The sequence below is a fragment of the Mytilus trossulus genome, chromosome 4 (assembly GCF_036588685.1).
Source record: "Mytilus trossulus isolate FHL-02 chromosome 4, PNRI_Mtr1.1.1.hap1, whole genome shotgun sequence".
NCBI lineage: Eukaryota > Metazoa > Mollusca > Bivalvia > Mytilida > Mytilidae > Mytilus > Mytilus trossulus.
Genome location: NC_086376.1, coordinates 31,613,674 through 31,640,404, shown reverse-complemented (window position 1 = coordinate 31,640,404; position 26,731 = coordinate 31,613,674). Strand labels below are relative to the sequence as shown.

Here is a 26,731-nt window from a genome sequence, read left to right as displayed (position 1 = left end):
TTTGTGTTTGTTTCAGTTGATCAGTGTCTTCTCTTACAGTTAACGTGTTTCTTTCGGTTGTGGCTTGTTTTTCGTTTAATTGATTTATGAATTGTGAACAGCGGTATACTATTGTTGCGTTTACATATTCAAATGCAATTAAATACATGATCCTATTCTGGTAAGGTCTACCGGTGATCTGTAGTTTTCTGATTTAGACTTTGATGTTAATATTCGTATTATGTTAGTAAATATGTAAAAGGTAAAGCTTTTCGTCACCTTCAGTACAATATTATTTGATTTTCTAGAGACCATAAGCTTTCATCCACATATTGAGTATCTGAAACGTCGAAAAAAAAACCCATCAGCAATCTATTTTTAATCGTTTAATTTCTCCCACACATGAGTAATTATTGATAACCCGAAATATTAATTCTCGATTAAAACAAAACGATTCAAAACTCTCCAGTGTGTGATAACACTAACATACTCAACAAACACATTTATTGAGCCTAGAACATGTCATCAGTAAACAAGGTACAATAATCAATGGGATGATTTTCTATTTTAATGATATTTTTAGTTAGAAAACATTTGTTAAGTAAACAATTGTAAGTGTTATCGTTTTATAATCGTGACAAATTCAATCTTTGATCAGGATGAACTTGTAATGGGTTGAATTGTATTGGAGATATGGTCATTCGATAATACTCAATCAATGATTCCGTTTTAATTTGTATTGGTATTTTTATTGTATTAAGTTTTGCACGATACGAATTATATGAAATATTAATGTTAATTGTCTTTATGTTTTGTAGACGAAGAGCTCGGGAAGCGATAGTGACATACACAAGTGAGATCCTGTCATGTAATAATGCCATCTCATTGGAGTAGATTCGTCTAGATGAAAAGTTTTGATGAAGGAGATAAAAAATATATATACAATAAGCGTTTTGTTTTTAGATCTAAAAATTGTATCATATAAACAATTATTCTGGAAATTGTATCTAGGAAAACTGTACAAAGTAATGATAACGGAATGTCATTGAGGCATGGTAATGTAATGTTATAACACCTCGGTTATTATAGCGGATTTTTTGTTAAATAGTTTTGCATGCAGATCTATTCACGAGTTGATACGAGATACTTTTTCATGTGAAATCGCCCAAGTATCGTGTAATTTAGATTGGATTTATTAAACTTGACATTTCAAGGAAAATACTAATTTGTTTCAATGTGTTGAAGACGAGAGTGTATAATTAAGACATTTATTCTTGATTTTGATACTTGGAACGGCTCTAGTGAAAGTAAAAGTGACCACCTAGAGTATAGAAATAAACATTTGATTTTGATATAATTTTGAAATTAGCAATGGAATTGTATTACCTTCTGGTTCAGCGATCTCTATGGACAGTTCAACTCCTTATAACGTTTCTAATTACTTCGGAAGGTAAGTGAAATACTAACTTATATAAATATTTTACAAGACGATATAGTAAAATATATTGGAAATTGGTTATACAATTTTAAAGTTCTGTGGATGGAACTATAGCTTAAACAGTAAATACTGCATAGGAGTCAATAACTTAAAAATGAAAAAAACTGACAAAATCTGCCTATATACGGATGTCCTTCAAAATTTAAATTATACAACACATCTGTCTGTGAACAGATGTGGAATAATCTTGAAAAAAACAACTTAACAATTTTGATACAAATTTCGTAAACTAAATGAACCATGAACTTGTTCTATGATTCAATCTAACGCATTTTATGCATGACTATCTTGTATGCTTATATATTTAAAATGCAATGTCAGTAAATTTACAATCATTCGTTTGTAAAATGATGTACAAATCACCCGGCAGGTGTTTTATAAATTTGAATGATATTTATTGATGTAGGTTTATCTAGTATTTAAGTTAACTTAATTGTTTCATCTATCTCTGCGTCAACACATAATCAATTAAACCTGTTACATTCATTTGCAAAAATAAAACAAAAATTTATCTAACATATTGTTTTTATATGTCTAAGTATGTCTCATATATGTACTGAATGATCTGTCAGAATATTCAAAACCTGTGATTAAACTATAATTTTATATGTCTTTCAAGATGTCACCTTATTGTCCCTGAATTAACAACTTTATTCCATGGTTTGTATTTTGAAACTAAATGCGCTGGTATTATTGGATTATTTCACATACAGTTGTATTATTGTATTTAATATGCCAAGAATTACGATAAGAGTACCCGCGGCTTCACAGATGATTTTCTCAATCGTACGGTAATGACAGTTCTAAGATTTCCGACTTTCCTAATTGGAATCCTTTTTATAGCACTCCCGGAATGCCCATGATAACGGTAATTCTAGTTAATGACATAATGCAATATAATAGCCATGATGTCGGCACTCTGCTTCAGAATAAGTCATGTGTAAAACGTCAATTAATGTGCTAAGAAAACGTTGCGTGTCAAGTGATGGACACAATGCATAGGAAACATTATGATTGAACCTTTTATGTACATCCTGAAACAGTACAGGAAAATAAATTTGAGAAAACTAAATGTAAAAAGAGGTTTTAAAACTAATGTTGCTTCCAAAATAGTTATGTAAATTAAAAGCTTAATAAAATATATGCAGGTAAATTTTGGTAAATGTTGGCGCATGACGTAAATACAAAATTTAATCATGGGATCTATGATGAGTTTCTTTACAACAACTGCTGGTGGAGTTTCAATTCCCCGAGGGTATCACCAGCTCAGTAGTCAGCACTTTTGAGCTGACATGAATGGTCATTGATATTGTCATATTTGTGCATTTTTCAAATACTAAGGCTGTTCTGCTTTAGGAATAGATTACCTTGGCTGTATTTGGCAAAACTTTTAGGAATTTTGGTCCTTAATGCTCTTCAACTTTATTTGGCTTTTTAAACTTTTTAAACTTTTTTGGATTCGGGCGTCATTAATGAGACTCGTGTAGACTAACCGCGCGTCTGGTGTAAATGCAAAATTTAATCCTGGTATATATGATGAGTTTATTTATATACAATCATAAATACTTAAAGTAAACCCCGAGAAAGAGGAAACTCAATTTCATATCAAATCAAATGTTAAATCCGTTATATTTGGTTCATGTTTTTCTATCACTAGAACTGAAATGAGTTTGGAAGCTACAATAGATAAATCCCATATTATCGTGGGTTTTCGGGAATGAATCAAATTACATTAGAGGAAATAATTCATCACAAAAATCTGCCTTTAAGTTCAATATGGGGTTTATTTAATTCCAAATACATATCTTTTTAGGAGACAGAACACATGGTTGTATTGTTTATCAGTTGGTCTTTGGTGTGATTTTTATAAGGATACAAATCAGAATTTCACAACAGAAAGTATAAATCATGATCATAACCCAATTAATTTTTAAATTGCTAACCATGACTTTGGGGCTTCTTTGCACACAAGAAACAATATTGCTCATCTTGTAAGTTTTGTATTTTTCTAATCAGTCAGCTGTTTGGCTTTTGAATGCTCTTGAATGATCGTAAGCAATTGATTTAAGACAGTTCTTTAAAACCGAACAATGAAATGCATTGCTTTAAACGAAGGCAACAGTAGTTTATCGATATCTAAAATCTCATAAATCGGAGAAAAAGCCAACACTCAAAAGCTGAGGGAAATGCACGATCTTTAAAATGAACCTAAACCGAGTTCGTGGCCATGATAACTGTCACCTGCTATTCGTGTAGCATCCGTCATGTGAATCTAAACTCAGTCTAAATGTCACACCAGGGAATAGAACACAATTTGTAAAATTTACAAAAATTAAACTACTCTGGTATATAAACAAAGTTCTTAGTTTTCGAAAACATGTTGCTATGTACTAGTTTTTGAAATACAGACGTATCGCATCGTTCAACAAATTCGTGGTGATGAATTTATCACTCTGTTTTTAGATTGTTAGCAAGCACGTCTTCGTTTCATACTATCAGTTGAGGTTACAATCTTCTGATGCGAAATTGCTATATTGTTCGCTTGATTAAATGCGATGATACGACCATTTGTCGTTATATTGAACAAAATGTTAAGGGGAACGGATTTATACAAGTTCCTCTTGTTTCGAATCTCTGTAATATCTTAGAATTGTAATTTGTGTAATTAAAAACATAAAAACAAATATGGTTTCAACTTAAATATTAAAGGGAGATCATACAAGTTTTAAGATTTATGATCGAATTTAATTTTAAACCATACTTAAGAGATGAAACGGTCAATGTGAAATTTCTATATTTCAATACTAGCAAAACGATGATTTTGCTTAACATTGAGGAGACAAAAAAATCAAAACCACACAAAAACAATAAGACATCCGAAGAAAAACATAGGTTTCAACATCAGACACATGTCTTAACAATTTGTCAAGTTGTAAATTGTATAGGGAGTACTTTAATGCTATGCTTTTATTAATCTATACATGTAACTATTCAAAGATGTATTTAACAGCATTGCAGCTAAATGTATATAGATGTAAAGTAAAAAATGATCCTATTGCATGGTAATGAACAATGTTTTTGTCAAAACTCGTGTTTGCAGATAATCAGAGACACAAGATACTAAGGGACAATATGAAATCGAATAATACAGATTATACCATGACCAACACGTATTACAATGGTAACAGAAATACCAAAAACATAACCCCAGAAGTTAAGACTGAGCAACACGATCTTTGTCCAAAACCTGAGATGATCTATCTCACTTTCTCAGGGGCATGGTCTGCTCTACTTGTGACACCTTCGTGGTTTCTATAGCAAGTAAAATTTGGTTATTAATTCCCTTCGATATGTAGTTGTTCCTGAGACTGGACATTATGGTTTCTACGGTAATTGGAACAAAATTATCCTTGATCATTGATCATTTTTGACACAGATGTTCCATTATGGTCACATTATTCTTAATAACGCCTGTATAATATCACGGTATGAACCCTTTGATTCTATTGCTTTATTTTATAAGCAGCTATTCTAAAATTCCTGGGATGAGTTCTGCCTCATATGTGATATTCGTCATCAATATAAATTTTATTGCAAAACTGACAGTTTTTGTTTTCTCGTTGAAGTTCCATCATCAGTCGTTATCTTTTGAACAATATATTCTTACAAAGGGTATATTAAAAAAAGACATGAACATCAAAGGAGGGTCGCGTTCATATGTCCTCAATTATAAATGCACAGTTGATATGTTCGTTTTTTTCTTGGTTTTCACTTTCCAAACTGATAAGACGTTCCATCTTGATCACATTATACATGGCTCTCGTTGCCTTTTTTAGCTGCGAAATTTTGGCCTCTATTGAAATTTCTTAAAAGTGTAGTTGATGTGTCAGATATGTAAATTTTCTGAGGAAGGAGTTCATTATTTAGCGTTATCAACACAATTTGTCGTGTCAAATTCCTTCTTTACGATGATTGTTATATACATCAGTTTGATTGCTATCTTAGTCGTAAATAAAACTTTAAGATTTCAATAAATTTCTGAGTTGTGCAATATCAGAATTTCAATAACGATTATATTTATTAGAGCCAGACGTCTTATATTGTGAATAAACCAATAATTATAATCAAAATTCCAATATCAAAACCGACAATGATATATTACTTTCTAATTTTTTTCTCCTTCATAATGAAAATTTATAAAGTCTGAGATAAGAACGTATATACCAATAATAAGACTAAGTAGAACTTTCTTGTCGAACTTTTAAGTATGAGAAATATCGACATTCACAAAAGCTGTTTGTATATACAGAGTGAGACACATTGAAAAAGGTAAAACACAATTGTACGTTTTAATCGAGGTCGATTTTTTTTATTACACCAGTCCTCTGTTTATGTGGCCCATACGTTTTATATATATATATATATTAGACCGTTTGAATGGTTTTACATTAGTAATTTTAGGCCCCTTTATAGCTTGCTATTCGGTGAGCCAAGGCTCCGTGTTGAATGTCGTTCTTTGACCTATAATGGTTTACTTTTATAAATTGTTACTTAGCTCTTTGGCACTAATACTACATCTACCTATATCGACATTTTGAGATGAAAACACGTGTTCTGCATAAAAGTATCAACTCATCCATTTTTCTTCGAACTATTGCTTTTCGGCAGCGGGAGTGTGTCAAATAGTAAAATGGTCGATTTTTTAAATTAAAATCTTTCAAAAACATTCCATTAACTTGAATCTACCGTAAGAAAGACTAGGCAAATACTTTGAAATATTTCAGTAATATGAGCGTTGAAGAAGCCATTTTCTAGAAAATCCGATACTTAAAACAATACAAAATTAAATCAAAATAATAATAAATCATCGAACGTTGTCGGTGCTTTATAGCTCAACACAAGCTAGTGATAAACACGACGACTTTGTCATATATGTTAAAGTAATTCATGTACATACTACAATGTACACTCATGCATTTTACCCTAACGAAAGCAAAAAAAAATAATGTTCAATTGTCAATCATATAAAAATGAGACTATTTAAAGAATAAATTTATTAAAATAGTTAGCCTAAAATGTAAATTCATAATGTGTTTTCTACATAAAATAGTCATTTATTTAGTAAGAAACAGTTCTCCTATTTTAATTTAAAGGACAACCTTGTTTTAATGTCACTAACAGTTTTAAAGTGGGTTAAATTGTACTTGTTTAGACCGTACGTTAGTCCTTTATTGCCTGAAATATATACTTAACGTATGTATACACCTACAAATATCTGTGTTTTGAAGGCTGACTTGTTTTATGTTTTACCCCAAACATGATTTTTCTTCACAAATTTTCACGATATTTGAGAAGGGTTTCATTTTGGACCCTTGTGGATAGTTGTTTCATTGACAACCATAGTTCTTTTACCACATTCCGTATTGTCATATCTTACTTTAATATGGCCTTGCACTAACTATTAAATATTACAGGCATTTAAATATTTATAGTCCTTATATTTTTTATTGAACTACGAAAAAAATATATTGATCTGATATAACAATGTAGAAATTACAATGAAATGGTTTATGTTATGATTACAACGATATAGATAAAAGGAACTTTCTAAGCGTATAGATGTAAATAAAGCATCGCACGTAAATATTTCATCTGTACAATTATGAACATCTGTGAGATGCTAAGAGAGCATACACTAAATTTATATAATTAATGTCCTTTAACATGTTTTCTGTAGACCGCTCACGAAATAGATATAGATCTAAAATAACAATAGAGCAAAATCTACATTTTTATGACAGTTGTTATCCATTCGTTTGATGTGTTTGAGCTTTTGATTTTGACATTTGATTATGGACTTTCTTTTTTGAATTTCCACCGGAGTTCGGTATTTTTGTGATTTAACTGTTTACGGTCAATAAAAGAACATTTAGATCAAACGAAACTGATTTTATTCATTTATCACAAGTTAACATTTCTCTGTATAATGATGTTTCTCTAAACTTATAAAGAAGAACACGAATGAACAACCTTTTCCAAAGTAGAAAACATTTGAATTATATCCTTGACACTGGCATGACATTCTGCTACAAATAACTGGCAATACGATGGGTGACTCGTGTTACCCTCTCCCATTGGTCGAAGTTTTCATCAGAATTCGTATTGCTAAAAAATAAGATTAATGCGAGGGCTAAGTACGTGGACGTGCGAATCAAAACTGTATAAATTCAAAGTGTTATCCTTTTCGGATATCAGCAACAGTAAAATATCTAAAATCCATACATTAAGTTATAAACAGTTCCGAGTCTAGACACGTAATGAATAAATTAAAGTTACGACTACCAAAGCACTGCCTCTTTAACGATGATCGAGAACCTAATGATGGTGGTTAAGATAGCCAATACAATTTACCTTGAATAGGCATAGTTTCATATTGGGGGTTTAGCATAGCACTTTGAGTCTTGATTCTCTTGTTTAAAGTTATCGAAAAATGTGTCATTAGTCTAGAAACCCTGTTCGCTAAATTTTAAGTAAAATCTTATAGAAAAATAAAACAGTTACTGTTCAAAACAAAATAGTCATGATACAATGTATATGAGTTACAAAAATTTAAATGATTTATTTTGCAATTTAAGTGTAAAAATTTAAGAACGAAATCATAGATAGACAATAAAGACAATAAGTCGTAGAAAAAAAATCTATTAGCAAGTATAAATGATTAGCCGATCAGCAGTCAACAAATTAATAGAAGCATACTTAAAATGAGATCCCAACAAAAAGTATCAATCAATTTATTTAAAACACAGGCACTGATAAAAACAAGCCTTCCTATATATGTATACTTCCTATCATAATTTCCTTGATAGAAGGTTGCTGCTCACAAGGAATCTATAAAACAAACAGTTTCAAGTGGTGAAGTTGAAATCATCCCTTCCTTAATTTTACTGACACCATCACAAGTTGTTTGACTGTTATGGAATACCCGGTTCACAGATTTTACTGGATATGTTCCTTATGTTGTTACTACAATCCCGTTTACTATTTACCGGGTGTGTAATAAAATAAGCGACACGACAGACACCACATGTGGTGCTTGCTTTGTTATCCTTTCTGAATACATGAGATCATCCCCAGTTTTGTTATTGGGTTCGTGTTACAATCTCTTTACTTTTCTATGTTGTGTCTTTTGTACTATTATTTGTCTGTTTGTCTTTTTCTTTTGGAGCAATGGCGTTGTCCGTTTATTTCCGATTGATGAGTTTGACTGTTCCGTGGGTATCTTTCGACGGCGCAGTCTTTCACTGAATCGGTACTTGTGCGTCGAAGAGATATGATATATTTAACAACAGTTTACTTTACGCTTTGTTAATAAATCTATTCAGTAAGTAAAATGATTGAGTTATCTTAATGTGCTTTGCATTTACTTTTACAAATTGTGACTTTGATAGTGAGTTGTCTCATTGGCACTCATATCATGTATTCTATTATCTACTTTTAAAATTCATAGTTATAATACAAGACTAGACTCATCATATTTGTTTAAATTTTGCAAATAGAATATCAGACTTAAACAACTTATTTATATGTCAATGATAAAATTGAGTAGTACATGTAGTCGAGACAAATTTATGATTCTAATTGTGTTGCACATGTTTATGATGGCTGTTGCGCTTTGTTTTTGGTTAATATCTTTAGCGGATGCCTCGGGTATGTATTTGACTGTAATATAGATTATAATGTCTTTGATGTATGACTGCACATGTTACAAAGACTGTTTCAGTGTCTTCCAAACAATCATATAAATAGCTAGTGCATTTCAAAGACTTCTTCAGACTACTTTCTTCTATAAACACTTTATAAATATACAACCGTGCAATTTATTCTGTCCTAACAGAAATAATTGTGTTATCATTATCAGATTAACCTTTAGAGAATCAAATTTAGAAAAAGAAAAATTGGTTTAAAATTCAATTTCTGGCTGCTTGGAATTTGAGTTATTATACTTATATAAAGGAAAGATTAGACAACTGGAGGAAGTGAAAAACTCAATGCGTGAAAAAAAAATGTAATTCGATAGGTATGTTCAAGTGTGACTAGAAAACAAAGTAAATACAAGTTTAAGATACAAGGGTTGCGTACAATGGTGTTAGTTTAATACAGTTATATGTCTATAAATGACATAACAAAACGATATTATACGAAATATTCAAAAGATGAATACACTTTCCATTCGTCCAGAATAAACAATAAACACAATTTGGAAGCATCGTGTGTGATATTTCTTACGCTAAAGATTCATTCAAGCCTTTAAGCCTGTACGATACATCTTGAATGAATAGCAATTATTTGCTGTCAGGCAAAAGTTTTATTAAAATTTCTGTAAAAAGTATCCAAAATTGAATACTGTTGTGGATATTTGTGCTACATCTATACTTATTTATTACTCACTATCGAATAAATGCACGAAATTTGGCTAGACACTAAACCATGTTGTATCCACAATTTTTGTTTAAATGTCCTTGGCAGTTATAGATCGTTTCTATGTGTGTTGCATTGTCTTTTGTTTTTATTATTTCGTTGTTTTTCTCTTACAGTTGACGTGTTTCCATCGGTTTTATTTTGTAACCCGGGTTTGTTTTCTCTCAATTAATTTATGATTTTCGAACAGCGGTATAATACTGTTGCCTTTATTTACCTGATATATTTAATTTGGAACTCTACATATGATTTCCGTGAAAGCAACACACGAGCGTCGTAAACTGTATAAATTATCATCATTTAGGTGAATAAAATAACATTGCCACAAGCGAATCGTAGAGTAAAAGTGTTAATGATGAATCTGGAACGTTGCATTTAGAAAATGATCTGCCAAAGTTGTTAGTTTCTCTAGATAACATCTACAAATATGTAACAAAATATGCAAAAATGTACATGTTATCATATTTTAGTCGTTCCCTTTTGGACGAGTATTGGTTTCTCAATTCAGCATCTCAAAGCAACCCTTGTATCTGCTCTTTAGTATAGTTGTTTTCTCTATGACATATTCCTCATTTCCATTCTCAATTATTTTTTTATAGAAATTTTCCTTTCTTCACTTCTATAACATAGTCGGTGTTCATCTCAATTACGGAATTGAAGTATTAAAGTTAATAAACACTTAATGAAAATAAGTTGCCAAAGTAATATATGAAAGCAATGCAGACCTGCCTTACAACTAAAATTTATCATAACTGTAATAATAGGTTCATCACTAGCGATCAATATTGTGAAATGTAGACTTGGTCCTTTCCTAGTTCTCACCTACGATATCATGGCTTACATGATGAGAACAGTTTTAAACTAACCCTCTACGATTATCAATTATAAACACAAGAAAATACCGGTATATAGATGAATATATTATAATTACTGATAGATGAATATATTATAATTACTTATAGATGAATATATTATAATTACTGATGCATGAATATATAATAATTACTGATAGATGAATATATTATAATTACTTATAGATGAATATATTATAATTACTGATAGATGAATAAATTAATATTACTAATAGATGAATATATATTATAATTACTGATAGATGAATATATTATAATTACTGATGCATGAATATATAATAATTACTGATAGATGAATATATTATAATTACTTATAGATGAATATATTAGAATTACTGATAGATTAATATATTATAATTACTGATAGATGAATAAATTAATATTACTAATAGATGAATATATATTATAATTACTCACAGATGAATATATTATAATTACTTACAGTACAACAAAATGATATCAATATGTTAGATGGATTACTATTATACTTGACATCGTTGCTGACAGTGGAGTTTTGACTCCACAAAAGTTGTCGTGTGTTAGGTCTCTTGTTTCGTGAATCTCTGGCCAGGTAATGAAGAGGGTTATAATGATGCAAATGATTGCATCATATGCGTGACGGATACGAGTATGTATGAATCGTTTGTAACAATAATCTTCATAAGCAAGATACAATAGCTGTACAAGTAACCCATCATTGAAATACTTTATTAGACAAGTCAGTACCGAAAATACCGTCGATGTGTATGCCTCGCCTACGATATCAAAGGACCATTATGTTTTCTGGTGTGTGCGTCTTTCAGATATTACGTTCCGTTTCAGGTTGAAATTTTAGTTAATGTAAATTTTAAAAGTTTCGGTTGTTGAGGGTCACATCAGCTTGAACCTTTAAGTTAGTACACTTGTTCATTAATATTTGTTTTTTTTAAATTCGATCCAAAGTAGTGTTTTGACCAATATTTTGGAGTTGACTGAACATGTTAATTTAATTGTCTTGTGAACTCATATTCTGGTTTATTTTCTTTTGGCAAATGGTGCAAATAAAATAAATCGTGCATATAATACAAAGAAACAATATGTTATTTTTGTATCTTCCCCGAGATCATTTGCTAGAGACACATCACTTTCAGCGCCAACCCCTATAAAATAAACATTTTAATTCATATTTAATGTGTGATATTAGGTCATTAATATGTTGTTATTGGTGTGTGGTACGGTCGTTAGGGAAATGGCTCAGAACCTTGTTATGGATTCTTATTTTTATATTTTGAGACGTATGATGAGTAAAACCGACAGATAATTCTACAAGACTAGTTTATTATCTGCGAAATAACAATCCAAAGTATTGAAATGTCTAGTAATCACGCAATACTAGAATATACATTGAAAATAGAAATATATCGTCCCTTGTTTATTTTATTTGTACGTAGTATTACTGCTTCAGAGCAGAACTTTCCCTCTTTAATTAATTCTCAATATTATTTATTAATACATTTATTTGCTTTGTAGGCGCTATTCCCTAGTATATTATGTAGAAAAGAATAATTTAATAGCTTGGAACTTCATACTATTGAATAATTGATTATTAATCGTAACTAATGCAATTCCTTTTTGGTTCTCTACAAGTTCATTTTATACCAATTGTTTTGATAATCTCGTTTATTATGCTATTAGTCATTTCTATGCAATACATATTGTTAAAGTGCAAATTTGTTATGTCATTTATAAGAAAAATGGGAACACTTCTGATAAATTCCGACGGCGTATAGAATATTTGCAATGACGACACAGATTTAAAAGTACTTTTCTTGGCTTGTTTAAACAATTCAAAACTTGCAATATATAGTTATAGATACTATGAAAAGTAACAGTTAAAACATAAAAATGTGAAAACAGAGTGAAAAAGGATGAAATTCAGTCTCCCTGGGTATATTTCATTTCGTTTCGTGATATATTTTCTTATTATATCTTGTCATTCAGCACTACAACGGCATTTTGTTCGCTTGAAACATGCATGTTTAAGTCGCAAAGTCATATTTTATAGGAGACAGACATGAAACATCTATAAATGTTAATGATACAATGAGTACCGTTCATTTCGAATTTTTGAAATACTAAGGCTTTTCTACCACAGGCATAGATTACCTTAGCTGTATTTGGCAAAACTTTTAGGAATTTTGTTCCTCAATGCTCTTCCACTTCGTACTTTATTTGGCCTTTTAACTTTTTTGGATTCGAGCGTCACTGATGAGTCTTTTGTAGACGAAACGCGCGTCTGGCGTATACTAAATTTAGTCCTCGTATCTATGATGAGTTAATTTTCAACTATTTCTTTTTTCTTTTATGTATCAAGTAACAAAGAATGTCTGTAAAATAATTTGATTAAACTTTTTAAATAAACAAAACATGGTAAGCCTCTATTGATAAAAAAAAACTCCAAAGTTAACGTTTAAAATCGAAAAACAAATTGACCCTTTTTGGATGACTGGAAATCTAGCATAACTAAAAGTTTTCTAATAAGCAAGAATGATACATTGTATGATGCTTTTCAATTATCATGTTAACTGTTGTTTTTTGTAAACACCGTTTGTTTACTTTTACGACTGTATACGTGTTTCATGAAGTACTCTGTATTTTTCATGAAACTTCGTTAGAATGTATGCCTTTAAATTTGGATTCAGTTTAGTTCTAGTGTATTATATATTTTACATTTGTCTATCAAAAAGGCAACAGTAATATACCGCTGTTCGAAACTCGTATATCCATGGACAAAAAACAAAATTGGGGTAACAAATTAAAACTGAGAGAAATGCATTAAATATAAGAGGAGAACAAAGACACAACATTAAAATGTAACACGCACATTTAATATAAACGTATAACTGATGTTGAAGATCCTTTGATGACCTCTAGATATTTGTCTTAAAATATTTGTGATTTTTGGTGGCCGACTCATTGACGTTTGCTCCACATTTCATTCTATTCATTTATATTTCATTTATCACGTACCTTAGCTGGTAAGCGAAAAAGACGCAAACTTTTTTTGATTTATCAAGATGTTGAAAAATTCCAATCTGAATTTATAACGACGGATTTTGAAAAGAATCAATTCAAATGGATAAATCTGTTGACACTGGCTATTTAGGGTAATTCTTTGTACTGTATAATCTTTCTTGATCTATTCTTCAGACATTCAGTAAGAATTTCATTAAATCTTCACTTTATGGTCATTCACATTGTTCCTTATAAAAAAAACTAATGCACAAGTGATGTAAATGACACCGTGTTAATAATTCCACGTATTGTGCTAAGTAATTCCTAAATTGTCTTGTACATCAGGCTATACATTTACATTGAAATTGGACTTTCAACAGACTTAATACCAGCATAAAAAACACAGATGACAATCTAATTTAATCTTTCTTTTTCCAATATCATTTTTTTTACTGTTAAATTACATCTATGAAAGATTTATATATAATTTACACCCCTTGTATAAAATTGATTTATACTATTTAATATTAAAACAAAACCAGTCTTGAAACGATTTTTCAAAAGGACGTTGGTTAATTTGTGAGTTGATTAATGATCACAGCTACAATTATAAACTTCTCGCGATATTTGCTGAATTCCGACTTCAAGATGTAAAGATTAATGTCTTCATTAAATAATAATATCTTTTGGATGATTGAAGAAACTTTAGTTGTCTGACATTACGAAGTAAGAAAATATACGATTCCAAGCATACACTGCTGTAAGGATACAACCAATTAACTCCAAGGGAACTACACTGACCGTTTTTTTCCGCATTTAAATTAATCATTGAGGGGGATGGAAGGAGGGATCATTTTACCTGTCATATGATGTTAACCCCGCCACATTCTGTAAATGCCCGTCCCAAATCGGGAGGCTGTAATGGATTGGTTGCCATTTGTTACTATATATATTCTTGTATTTCGTTCAATAGATATAGGAAGATGCGTATAAATGAGACAATTCTCCATCCAAGTAACAATTTATAAAAGTAAACCATTATAGGTCAAGGTACGGCCTTCAACACAGAGCTTAGGCTTTTTACATTATTTTTTTCTCAGTTTTCTCATTTGTCATTTTGTTGAAGACCGTACAGTGATCTAAGGTTTGAAGAGTTGACTCATTGGTAATTATTTCACATCTTTCAAGTCTTAATATATTTACTTTCACCATTTTTGTCGTTGATTTTCTTGTTTGAGTCATTAAAGTACACATTTCAATTCTTAATATATTTACTTTCACCATATTTGTCGTTGATTTTCCTTGTTTGAGTCATTATAGTACACACTCTCAATTCTTAATATATTTACTTTCACCATATTTGTAGTTGATTTTCCTTGTTGGGTCATTATAGTACACACTTTCATATGATAGTATTGCAACTGGAAAAATGCGAAATCATACAAATGATGTTCCCAATTAACAGCTATCCATCTGACCAAGACAACGAATTAAAAAAGTTAAGTATGACGCAACGTCAGATATTGCTACCATTTAGTGTAACATAAAAATGGCGTTAAATTTGAAACGTGCTTTATCTAATTCTTCCTGCTTTCCTTTTTGGGTAAATGCAAATTTTAACACACAGGTATAAATGCCGTTAGAATCCAATGATTTATAATTAACATAGGATATTCAATTTTACTGTTAGTAATTATGTGTTTTTAGAGGAATATTGCGGCATTATATATTCAACCCGAGTATTATTTTATACAAGCAGTGACACACAATAGCTTATACTTATGATACTGAAGTGTTCTTACTTTTTGACAGTCTTATAGATATGTATTTTTGTAATGTGTGCATCATTTCGTTTTGTTGAAAGCAGGACATTTATATTTAGTGGAGGAAGGCACACGCAGTGCATGCCGTCCCTAGCATATTACGCTTGTAGCGACGTCAAATTATGATAACGGACAAACTTGCAAGACATTTTCATTAATCCGTATTTTTTATAGATAACCCTGTAATATTAATGTTATTTGGTGTACCAACTTCAAATTTAAAAGTACTTTTTATTGGTATAGTTATCAAGGCCGAAAAATAATCATCACGAAATCAAATCTCCGGTTTTTTTCCGTAAAAGTTTTTGTGAAGGCATGAAAGTTGAACTCGGACATTTCCGCAAGACATTGCAAATCTATTGTTTTGAGAATTTATTATGTAGCTCAATTTATTTTTCAATTCGAATTTCGGGAGCAAACACTTAGTACAAAACGATCGTGCATACAATTCAATAAATTATCTTGTCAAAATTTTATTTTTGAACTGCAATGTTTTAAGTTTCCAAATTAAATTTCCGATGGGACATTTCCGTACATCATATTCTTTTGAAAATATGTATGCAAATTTTAAATGGAGACAGCCATGTCAACCAATACTGAAATATATCCCGTCATAGAATGTTCATGCAAAATTTCGAAGAGTTGCGTGCACATTTCGCGAATTGTTCGAGTTTTATGTTTCGAGTTTGTTACATGGGACAACGCTAAGTAAACGTTTTTTCGGATAATCTGTGTCTTCCTAAGCCTATGAATATTATATTTTTATTCTTTTTCTAGCATAATGTGAACATTTAAGAATCAATCTTTATTTTCATGTATAATTTGATATATTTATTTCAGCATTTCTATAACAAATTTCCCGTCAAATATTTACTTAACGCAATTTTTCGGAGTGTTAGCAATATCTAACGTTGCGTCTGAGGAAATCAAACTTGAACTGCTAATAATATTTTAAAATTGGCATTTTGTAAGTGAATTCCAATCCTACAATGTACATTATGTCGATGTATTTAGAAGTACAAAATATTTAGTTATTTTGTCAAATTCAATAAACAGTTAATATATTTGAGAAGACATTGGGTTATGTAATTCATCGTCGGTATTTGCATTTATGTGTTTTGTAATCTGTTCCTAGACATGCAACAAAGTTATCTCATAACAACATTGTCATGAAGAAAGCTTTTGCAATCTAGTGATTGCACAAGAATGAATTAAACGTACATCACTGCCGAGGGCTTTAATTTTGTGGTGAAAGGCCTAAGTTTTATTTAATACCGAATGGTTCTTTCATTATTTACAAAAGAATTAAATTTACGCAATCGAAATGCCAATTAAATTTTTGAGAGGTTTCTGTTAAATTACAGAAAATCCAAAGGGAAATTACAAGCAGTAGGCAATATGCATTCTTTGATTAGGTCTTTAATGTTTCCCCAATACGCAATCACTGTCATTCACTGTAAAATTATAGCAATCAAAATTTGACTTAAACTGACAGTGAAAATAAAATTGAGACAGATGAGCATCATAAAGGGAGAAAACTCCCATTTACATTAATTGGAAAGGATTGGAACTCTAAAAACATATTTACGGAAACAATGAATTCCTAAATTGCTAATTTTCTTTGCAATTGGTATGAAGGAATATTCCCGTAATCACGATCAAATAGGTATTTAGATAAGGTATATAAAAACAAAGTGCATCCCATGAATGATGATAAAATTGCATCTTCCTCCTGTTATTTATTTAGATAAAAAGTGACTTTACGTTGGATTTAAAAATCAGACAACACAAACGAAGCAGATTGTAGTTCTTAAAATTGAATAAAAATAACATAAAGTATCCTCCATTGAATAAGCTGACCGACAAAAATGTCTGTCCCGATCAGACCTCTTAAGTTCAATCTGTTATTTATGCTTTCACTTTTATTGAGTGGGATTCACATATTATATTCGAAATGTACTTTGTGTGTATTGATGTATCTCACAAGGGTTCATTTGGAACACAAGCATACTTATACATGTATCCATAAAGCTTATATATGTAATAAAACATTGTAATAGCAACACAAATAAAAGATGATTATAAGATTTACGAAAAGAAAAGTTTATATTGTAAAAATGGTAAATGTACTTCATCGTTATTGATGAGCTTCCGAATAATAATGGAACTAAACAAGAAGCAAATCAATTTATCTTGATCAGATATATCAATTTGCAGGAAAATGATTAACGACTGTAATGCTCCGATCAGATACATTTTACCGAAACAGCATGCAATTGCATTTATGGTAATATAGATATATAAAATCCCTAAAATTAGAAAATCGAAGTGTTATCGCTGCAATGCTGCAGAAGGTTTTGCGGAACTATAGTACGTAGACACTAATTGATCCCCCTACCACAACTAGATAAGTCTTTAAAAAGAAATTTCAACTGTGTGTCTTTTCTTCATTTTCTTTCTCTTCCAAAATACAATATGCAGCGTTTATCAAATTTAAAATGATTTAATGACCTTTTATAAACTCATTGTCGGTAAATTTATAGTTCGGCCTGAATAAGCAAAAACTATTTGTTACTGGACGTTAAATAGCAACAAAAAAGCAATGATCTCATATTATATAAAGTAGTTGACACCTAAAATACTAAAACCTTTTGAATTACATTAAAATTTTCAAATAGATATAGGAAGATGTGGTGTGAGTGCCAATGAGACAACTCTCTATCCAAATAACAATTTAAAAAGTAAACCATTATAATAGGTTAAAGTACGTTAAAACATATATTTTACAAAACTAGTGTAGGGCATCATTTTGCCTTCCAGTAACGTTTTGCTGACATTTGACTTAACATTTCACTAATTGTCTGCTCTAGCTTGAGGGAAGAGAAGTTCGGTATTCATAATGTCACGAACATTTATGCTTATGCGAAAGAAAAAACCCACAGAATTTCATCCGTTTTCAATACATTTTAAAAAATAAAAAGAACAATCAAGAACCAAAACAAATAATTCACCACATACATTGTATGTTTATGTCTGAATCTGATTGTATCATGGTATTGGCTTTTTGGTACTGATACATCTCTTTATATATGATCTTCTGTATACGTAACAGTGGATGATAACAATTTTTCTGTTTAATACATCATTTAAATATGTCTGAAATAAAGAATTGGCCAGATAATAACCAATATATTCTATAAAAGAGGGTCCTATTGGATATCTTCATTTATATATTGAATTTCTTTAATATTTTGATAATTTTCTCCATTTTTGATACTCTTTGCCCATTATTCTCTATTCTTTATATGTTTGCCTACTATTGTTTATTCTTTATGTATTGTCATCACATTAATTGTTTTCTATTCTCTTTTTTTGGCTCATTTTCTGCAATACTGACCTATTATTCTCTTTATACCTCATCCAGCCCCTTACACAATATGTTTACGTCAAATTTTCTCACATGTGTCGTGTCATGCTATAATGTAAAATGCATTTGTTTTCTACTCCAATCAATATTCTGTTCTTTCTATTCCATTTAGGTTAAGTATAATTCATACGTCGACTAACTTATGGTTCGTATTTACCCTACAATAAAGATAAGTGCTATATGGACTATCAAAAATTATTGGTCTTTTAAGCTTGTACCCTTTCTATATGGTGATTGGTATATGTGATACACATCTGAATATATAAATGAAACAACTCATCGAGATAGCAATACAATTATTTATAAATGTATGAATACATATTGGAAATATATATTGGTTTCAAATCAAATCCACCTATTGTCATAATATAAGCGAATTAAGATACTCCCAGAAGAATTTTTGGTATTCCCTATTCACACTAGTGTGTTTATTCCGCATGCAATGATACCCTCCTCAAAATAAAAGATTTTCTGTCCACTGCGAGAACATTTTCTTAGTTACAATATCAGCAAATATAACAAGGCAAAATCTTGTTTTGAAGATCATCAAGATCCTTATACTGAAGTTTTATCTGAACTTCTTTTCTTAGTGTGAGAGACCCTAATCGGTTGGGTTTGATATGTTAATTGTGGTTCCCTTGGTTATAGATTTTGTTATCATTTTCCTTTATGGAAATTCTCTACATGTAAATGAATTTAAAACAATATTGAAGATTATTACTATTTTATAGTATAGGTTGTCAACTAAAAGTCCTTAGCATACACGTAGTTTCTTGTTTCGTGTGATCAAATCCTCAATTTCTCAGTATACCTCTTCCCTTTTTTGTGGTTATCTTATCAGGAGCGATTTCATTAACAAATGTTACCACAAAAATAAAATAAAAAACAAAGCGTAGGTTAGGGTAAAGTACATTGTATTGTTTCTATTTCTAGTCAGTATATATCTTTGACAATCAGAAATGTGGTTGAGATGTATGAAATCTTGATATTTGTTGCTCAATGCATGCCCGAATTCTTAGCATACATCTCAAAGATGTCAAGAGATGTCGTGTGCAATTTATATGTCTAAGACCTTAAAGACAGTTGTTGCATTGCGTTGGCTTTAAAACTATTATAAAAAAAAAGCCTACGTTTTCTACAAAACCTTTCTCCCTACCCTTTAAAATTGAAATATTTCAAAGTAAATATATGTTACTGACAGTTGTTCCGTCTTTTGACATTGACTGTCTACTCTTATTTTCATTTACACTTTCATATTTTCAGTTAAATATTTTCTTCGATTTCAAATTATGTATTTGTTTTGATCTAATCGAATGTTTTACGATGTTTTAAACACAACTGATCGATATGTTTGTTTTTCAAAGCATGCCGTTTTTTAGGTCATCAACTTCTTGTGAGAAATGGGTTCCTGTCACCCAGACATATCAATTTCTCATATCTTTTACATCACTACACTTTTATACGAAGAAAAACATGTTCTCTCATCAATAAATTATTGTATCATTAATTTGTATGTTTGTTGCAATGGTTCATATCGTTCTATGAAGATCTTAATACGGAAAAGGTTTAATATATAATGCCATTTAACGGAATGGTCTATATGTACGGAATACAGACAAATGAAGCTGTTTACTACAGGTTGTTATTGAACTAACGATATATATTGTCTAAATATGATGTCCAACAATGACGTAATAATCAAGTAACCCATTTCCTTCTCGGCTTTACTTATATATTCTTATCTGGTACATTTACATTTATTGAGATCATTTATAATTATAACTTCTACAAACAACGACACTAACAGTTCCAATGATTCTACTACACCATTATACTAACTTCACATGCTATCAATTCTTTTTTTTTTAAACACACTAGTTTAGTCATTATACTGATACCAACAAGTAACAGATATAAATATTCAAGTGGGATATAAGAGCTACAATAACTGTCATGCCTGAAACGAGAAGTGTTTGCGATGGCTGTCGTAGACGAGAGAATGTAATGTTTGCGATAGCTGTCATTCAAAATCCAAACAATTATCTGGAGGTTGTTTTTTGTTTCGTTGTGTTCAGTCAAACGTCCAAGTTTTAACTGATTACCTGATTGAATCGTTATGACCTTATTTTCGCGAAATAACTAAATTTTCCATGCAGTCTTTTGCGAAAAAATATGTTTTTCAGCATAAATATACCATCCATCGTACGCTTGAATTTCCGTTTAAAGTAGAAAGCAATTCGAGTAATAAATCGAAACGTAATGGTTATAGAAATATGTCAGTTAATGTATGAGCCATTTTTATCCGCCATACTTCACAATGATATGGTGTGGCATAAATACTGTTGAAATTCCACCGGTCGAACAGAAAAAAAGTCTTCTCATAGTATCAAAGAAAATCGTTTACAAGCAACTGTTATACAACAGAAAACAACAGAGAGTCCGTAATTGTGCTGACAAATGTAATTCTTTTGTTTGTTAAGGCGGCGAAAATGAAAAAGTAAAACTTCATTGATTTTGAAAAAGAAATGTAATTATGTTCTTTATTTAGCATAGCTTGTGGGAGCACATTCAAAATAAATTGCAATGACTAAAGTCATTTACTATTTCATTTAAATCAAAATTAAAATTCCAGAAAATATACGCCAACGTTGCATTTTCAATGGAAAAAAGCAACTGACGAAGAAGAACGGCAACTGTTAGGATAAAATAAAATATATTGTGAATAAAGCAAAGCAGACAATGCAATAACTTTATCGTTGTCAAAGTTTTAGGCATTCATCACATAAAGTTTGTGCATTGCTATTTCTGCTATTAAGGTCAAACTATATCTGTATTTTTTTTAATACATTTATATCAGTTCATAAAAATCTGTGAAAAAATTAAAGTTAATATGTTTGAGTACAATTTTTTTTATGGTTAATGTTTCTAAAATACAATAAAATCCTCGACATAATAGGGTTTGCCATTAATCATGCAAATCTAACAAAGAACATATTTAGAAATAAAATTTGGTGAAAATATTACACGAACAAAATTTAATGTTCTTTTCGAGAGCTAATTCGCCAGTTTTACAATGTTAATATGACCATTTAGACTAAAACAGGACATTGCAATTCACTTGTTGGTCTCTCCTTAATCAAATGTCACAAGACGTTTTCAATTTACAAATCTCAAAAATGACAGCAATCATTTGAACCTTTCCAGTAACTGATTGGCAGCTTGTCTTATGGTAAATATTTGCCATATTCCCCGTCAGCAATCCAAACATAGACGAGTAGGCTTTCATTACACTGATCTACAGGATTCTAAATGACTGAAGTCAGACGTCATTAATGAGTCTATCACAAAGGTGCGTTCGAAAACTGACGTCTGTTGTTCTTTATTTTCATATAAACTATACTTAATTTAAATATAAACAATAATACAGACACACCATGACAATCACTTGGAATCATATGTTAGATTCGTATTGTTCGGGTATCAATTGTTCAATGTAGAGTAAATGATTTGTCTGACAGTTTAAAAACAATTTGAAAACTAAAACATATTGTTAGGAGTATAAATATTTGATCAGTATTTGTGAACATAACTGTAAATTAATGAGTTTCTGTAAATTAAATGTCTATGCCTTTCAATGGCTTGTCCTGTTTTATTACATATGCATCAGTACGAAATACATTTTATACAAATGAAACAATCCTTATGCTTAGACACAATAATGTTGTCTGGGGAGTTACAATTTGTGATGCTCTTCTTTGAGCTCTGGTGATAACGTATATGTTGTTTTTTTTTTTTATTAAAATCTAATAAAACTATTCATATATAAGACCATTATATCTTAATATTTTTAAATCATATACTGAAAGCTTTATATGACTTTTTCAATGATGTTTTATATAAAGTAGAGTATTATATTATTTTGGACTAAGAAACTTGATTCCTATGGTGAGATACAAGGACGATGTCCTTATTTATAAAAGTTTGCATGGGGTCTTAAGCATCATTGAGGTATAGAAAACACATTATTTATAAAACGAGACGATCAACTACCATAAGAACACGAACACCGGTTAGCAATAAAAAAGTATGACCTCTAAGTGTCGCGCGAACTCACTCGGACGAGACACAAAAATGTAGTTCAAAAGGTTAAGTATGAGAAATGTTGAACATACACAAAATAAATGTAAAGTAAAAAGACAGATCGGCGTACAAATAATTATCAGATGATAAAAAAATCTTAAGCAACGAAATGCATTATTTATTACACCATCGAGATAAATCTAATTAAATTAAACATGTTAACCTTAAGGTGCCACTCACACGAGATTATCCATAGCTCAAAACTGGCTGACTTTCAAATTCCGCACATGCAAACAAGGGACCTTTAACACTAAGATATAGATGAAGGGAAAGGTATAGATATATGCATACGAAACTTAAAAACCTTAACTGCAGATAAAGCACTACGTACTGACTCAATCCCAAGAATTATTGAATGCTCCTGCTTTGGAAGTTAAACGGCTTCTTGTCGAACAGTCAAATTGATGAACAAAATTTAGTTAATTTGGCTTAGTTTAAACAATATTAATTCAGATAAATCACCATTAACCGATATTATACAAATGAAATAATCTTAAGGGTTCAGAAAAAAGAAATTTGCTCTAACAAATCTGCCTCCTTTTACAAAAATAATACACTTATTGAACAATACATAAATATAAACACTGGCTACGGGGCGCCGAATGGGACTCTTGTGGTTTTGTACAAAATTCAATTCTGTCATAACAAAATCAATTTTGTCTTACAAAACTATGTGCTACAGACTTGTTTTGTGAGAACTTCAATTTTGTGATGACAAAATTCATTTGTGTAGACAAAATTCATTTTTGTCATGACAAAATTAATTTTTGTACACAAAATTCATATTTGTCATGACAAAAGTCAATTTTGTATATTTGCATACAAAATTGACTTTTGTTACCTGATATGGAAATTAAATCACAAAAGTCAATTGTGTGAGGTAAGATTCAATTTTGTGAGACAAAATTGACTTTTGTGAGACAAAATTAACTTTTGTGAGACAAAATTGACTTTTGTGAGACAACATTGACTTTTGTGAGACAAAATTCAATTTTGTTGAGACAAAAGTCAATTTTGTCAATTTCGTTGAGACAAAAATCAATTTTGTCAATTTTGTTGAGACAAAAGTCAATTTTGTTAATTTTGTTGAGACAAAAGTCAATTTTGTTGAGACAAAAGTCAATTTTGTTGAGACAAAAGACAATTTCGTGGAGACAAAAGTCAATTTTGTGTCGACAAAATTCATTTTTGTGTCGACAAAATTCATTTTTGTGACGACAAAATTGACTATCGTGAGACAAAAATCAATTTTGTTGAGACACCAAGGTATGTTTTGTTGAGACAAAATTCAATTTTGTCAATTTTGTTGAGACAAAAGTCAATTTTGTCAATTTTGTTGAGACAAAATTCAATTTTGTCAATTTTGTTGAGACAAAAGTCAATTTTGTCTCACATTGGTCAATTTTGTCTCACAAAAGTCAATTTTGTCAATTTTGTTGATCACATTGGTCAATTTTGTTTCAAAAAAGTCAATTTTGTCTCTTTTGTTGAGACAAAAGTCAATTTTGTCTCACAAAAGTCAATTTTGTCTCACAAAAGTCAATTTTGTGTAACAAAAGTCGATTTTGTATGCAAATTAGTTCACAGAAACCAAACTAAACTAATTTGAATACAAAATTGACTTTTGTCGCCCAATTTTCAAATTAGGTAACAAAATTCAAGTCTGTGTAACAAAAATGAATTTTGTCATGACAAAAGTGACTTTTGTCCGCTGATAGATCATACAAAATTTTAAATTTGTAGTAATTGAATTTTGAGTACAAAACCACAAGAGTCCCTCCCATTCGGCGCCTCGTACTGGCATGCTCTGTAATAAATATATATTTTATATGAATATTAAAAAGGTGAAAGAAGAAAACAAAAATTTAATTAGAAAAATAAAACAATTTGGCTTTCATCGGATAATAAAACATGACTGGCAAATACAAGTCATTTAATTAAATCTATTACATGAATTATTTAGACGAATAAGCATTCCAATGCAGTATATACAAAATGCGTTGTTTATATAAGAGGGCCGATTTATATATGTCACGCTCTTTTTTCCGCTTTTTTTTCATGATCAATGCCAGGATCTTTTAATCAAGTTGCAGTTTTCATTAAATGTATAAATTGGATGTATCAAACGTATATGAATGCGCAAAAAACTTGTTTCTAATGAAACTTGCAAGAACAAAATATCTCCGTTGCCATAACTAAATAAAGTTTGATAGCATTGTAACGAAAAGAGTCAAAACGTCTCACCTTGCCTGTAGAAATTTCAACTTTAATTCTTGTAGCTATTTCATTTTATAAAGATGAAATTTTCATTTAATTAAATCATGCTTGCATTATAGCATGTCATAAGTGTTTTTTGTTTCTTGTTTTTTTGTGAAAAGACGGTTTGTTTTCCTGTTTGCATTGATTTACACTCGTCATGTTGTGGCTCTTTATGGCTTGTTGTTCGGTATAAGCCAAGGCTCCGTGCTGACTGAGACCGTACTTTGACCTATAATATTTTTTTTCTTGAACACACTGTGACTTGGATGGAGAATTGTTTCACTGGCACTTATACCCTATCTTCTTATTTCTACCTGTACCTTTTGAGATTGATTGTCTTTAAACAATGGTACCGAACCAAAGAAAATACACATAAACCATAACAATTTTCAAATAAAAGATGACAACCAAATGCTATCGACATCATTCCCGTAAATAAATATTTTAGTATACCAATGTAGTTGTATATGCAGAGACATGAAACATTTACATCCCAAACGTTTTAAATAACTAGCTGACAGCTATTTTGTCAATTTGGTCTTCGGAAAAGTTATCGATAATCTGGTTAGATCTCCCTCTCTCACTACGTGTCACGGTCCTGGTCGACACCAAGGTATGTTTTAATAGACATGCAAAATGTTTGTAATCCGAATTCCCTAGTGTTAACCAGCACGCGATTAATCTGTTTTAATGTTATCAGATTTTTAAACTTATGTATTGCAGTTCATCAAGGGCTCAAGTAAATTAAATGAAATTAGATTTTGCATTACATTTGTAACATGGCAAATATAGCATGCCCTATTTTTCCTTTCATTATTTTTATCCTGCAATCAGCCATCGATTGTACAAATAACAGGTATATAAATACATTTTTGCTTTCTTTGTGCATGTACGAATAAAGTCTCCTGTTACCCCGCTTCCTTGTTAAGCATGGAGTAATGTTGAATTTTCTGTTCGCAAACCAGTTCATTAATGGGGTCCTCTCCGCAGTCAACGTTTAAACAGTCGAATAAGGGAGACAATGAGATACATTTGACAAAGACAGTTTTAAGTTTTTGGTGTAAATTTCAGGATAAAAACAATATATGTACATTGTCGGAAAATATAAAATTTATTTGTACTCGCTACGAAACAGGAGAAAAGCTTGGCTATATTTTCCGACAATGTATAAATATATATTGTATGTTTATGGTATAATTTTAGTAGAACACAGCTATTAACATTACCTATAAAATACTGGATCCGATAATTCTGTTCATAA

At 30.5% G+C, this 26,731-nt stretch overlaps 1 protein-coding gene across 3 annotated transcripts in view; it reads left to right on the top strand.

The window, feature by feature from the left end:
• The window catches only part of LOC134715111 (zwei Ig domain protein zig-8-like), a 52,999-nt gene that overhangs the window by 12,055 nt on the left and 14,213 nt on the right, over positions 1 to 26,731 (top strand). For 2 of the 3 annotated variants that reach the window (XM_063577032.1, XM_063577030.1), the window contains exon 2: positions 798 to 1,429. In XM_063577032.1, the coding sequence (XP_063433102.1) occupies positions 1,351 to 1,429 (79 nt within the window). In that variant the 5' untranslated portion in view covers positions 798 to 1,350. Of the gene's footprint in view, positions 1 to 683; positions 1,430 to 26,731 lie in introns of those variants that run through there. The other variant, XM_063577031.1, reaches the window with a different exon arrangement.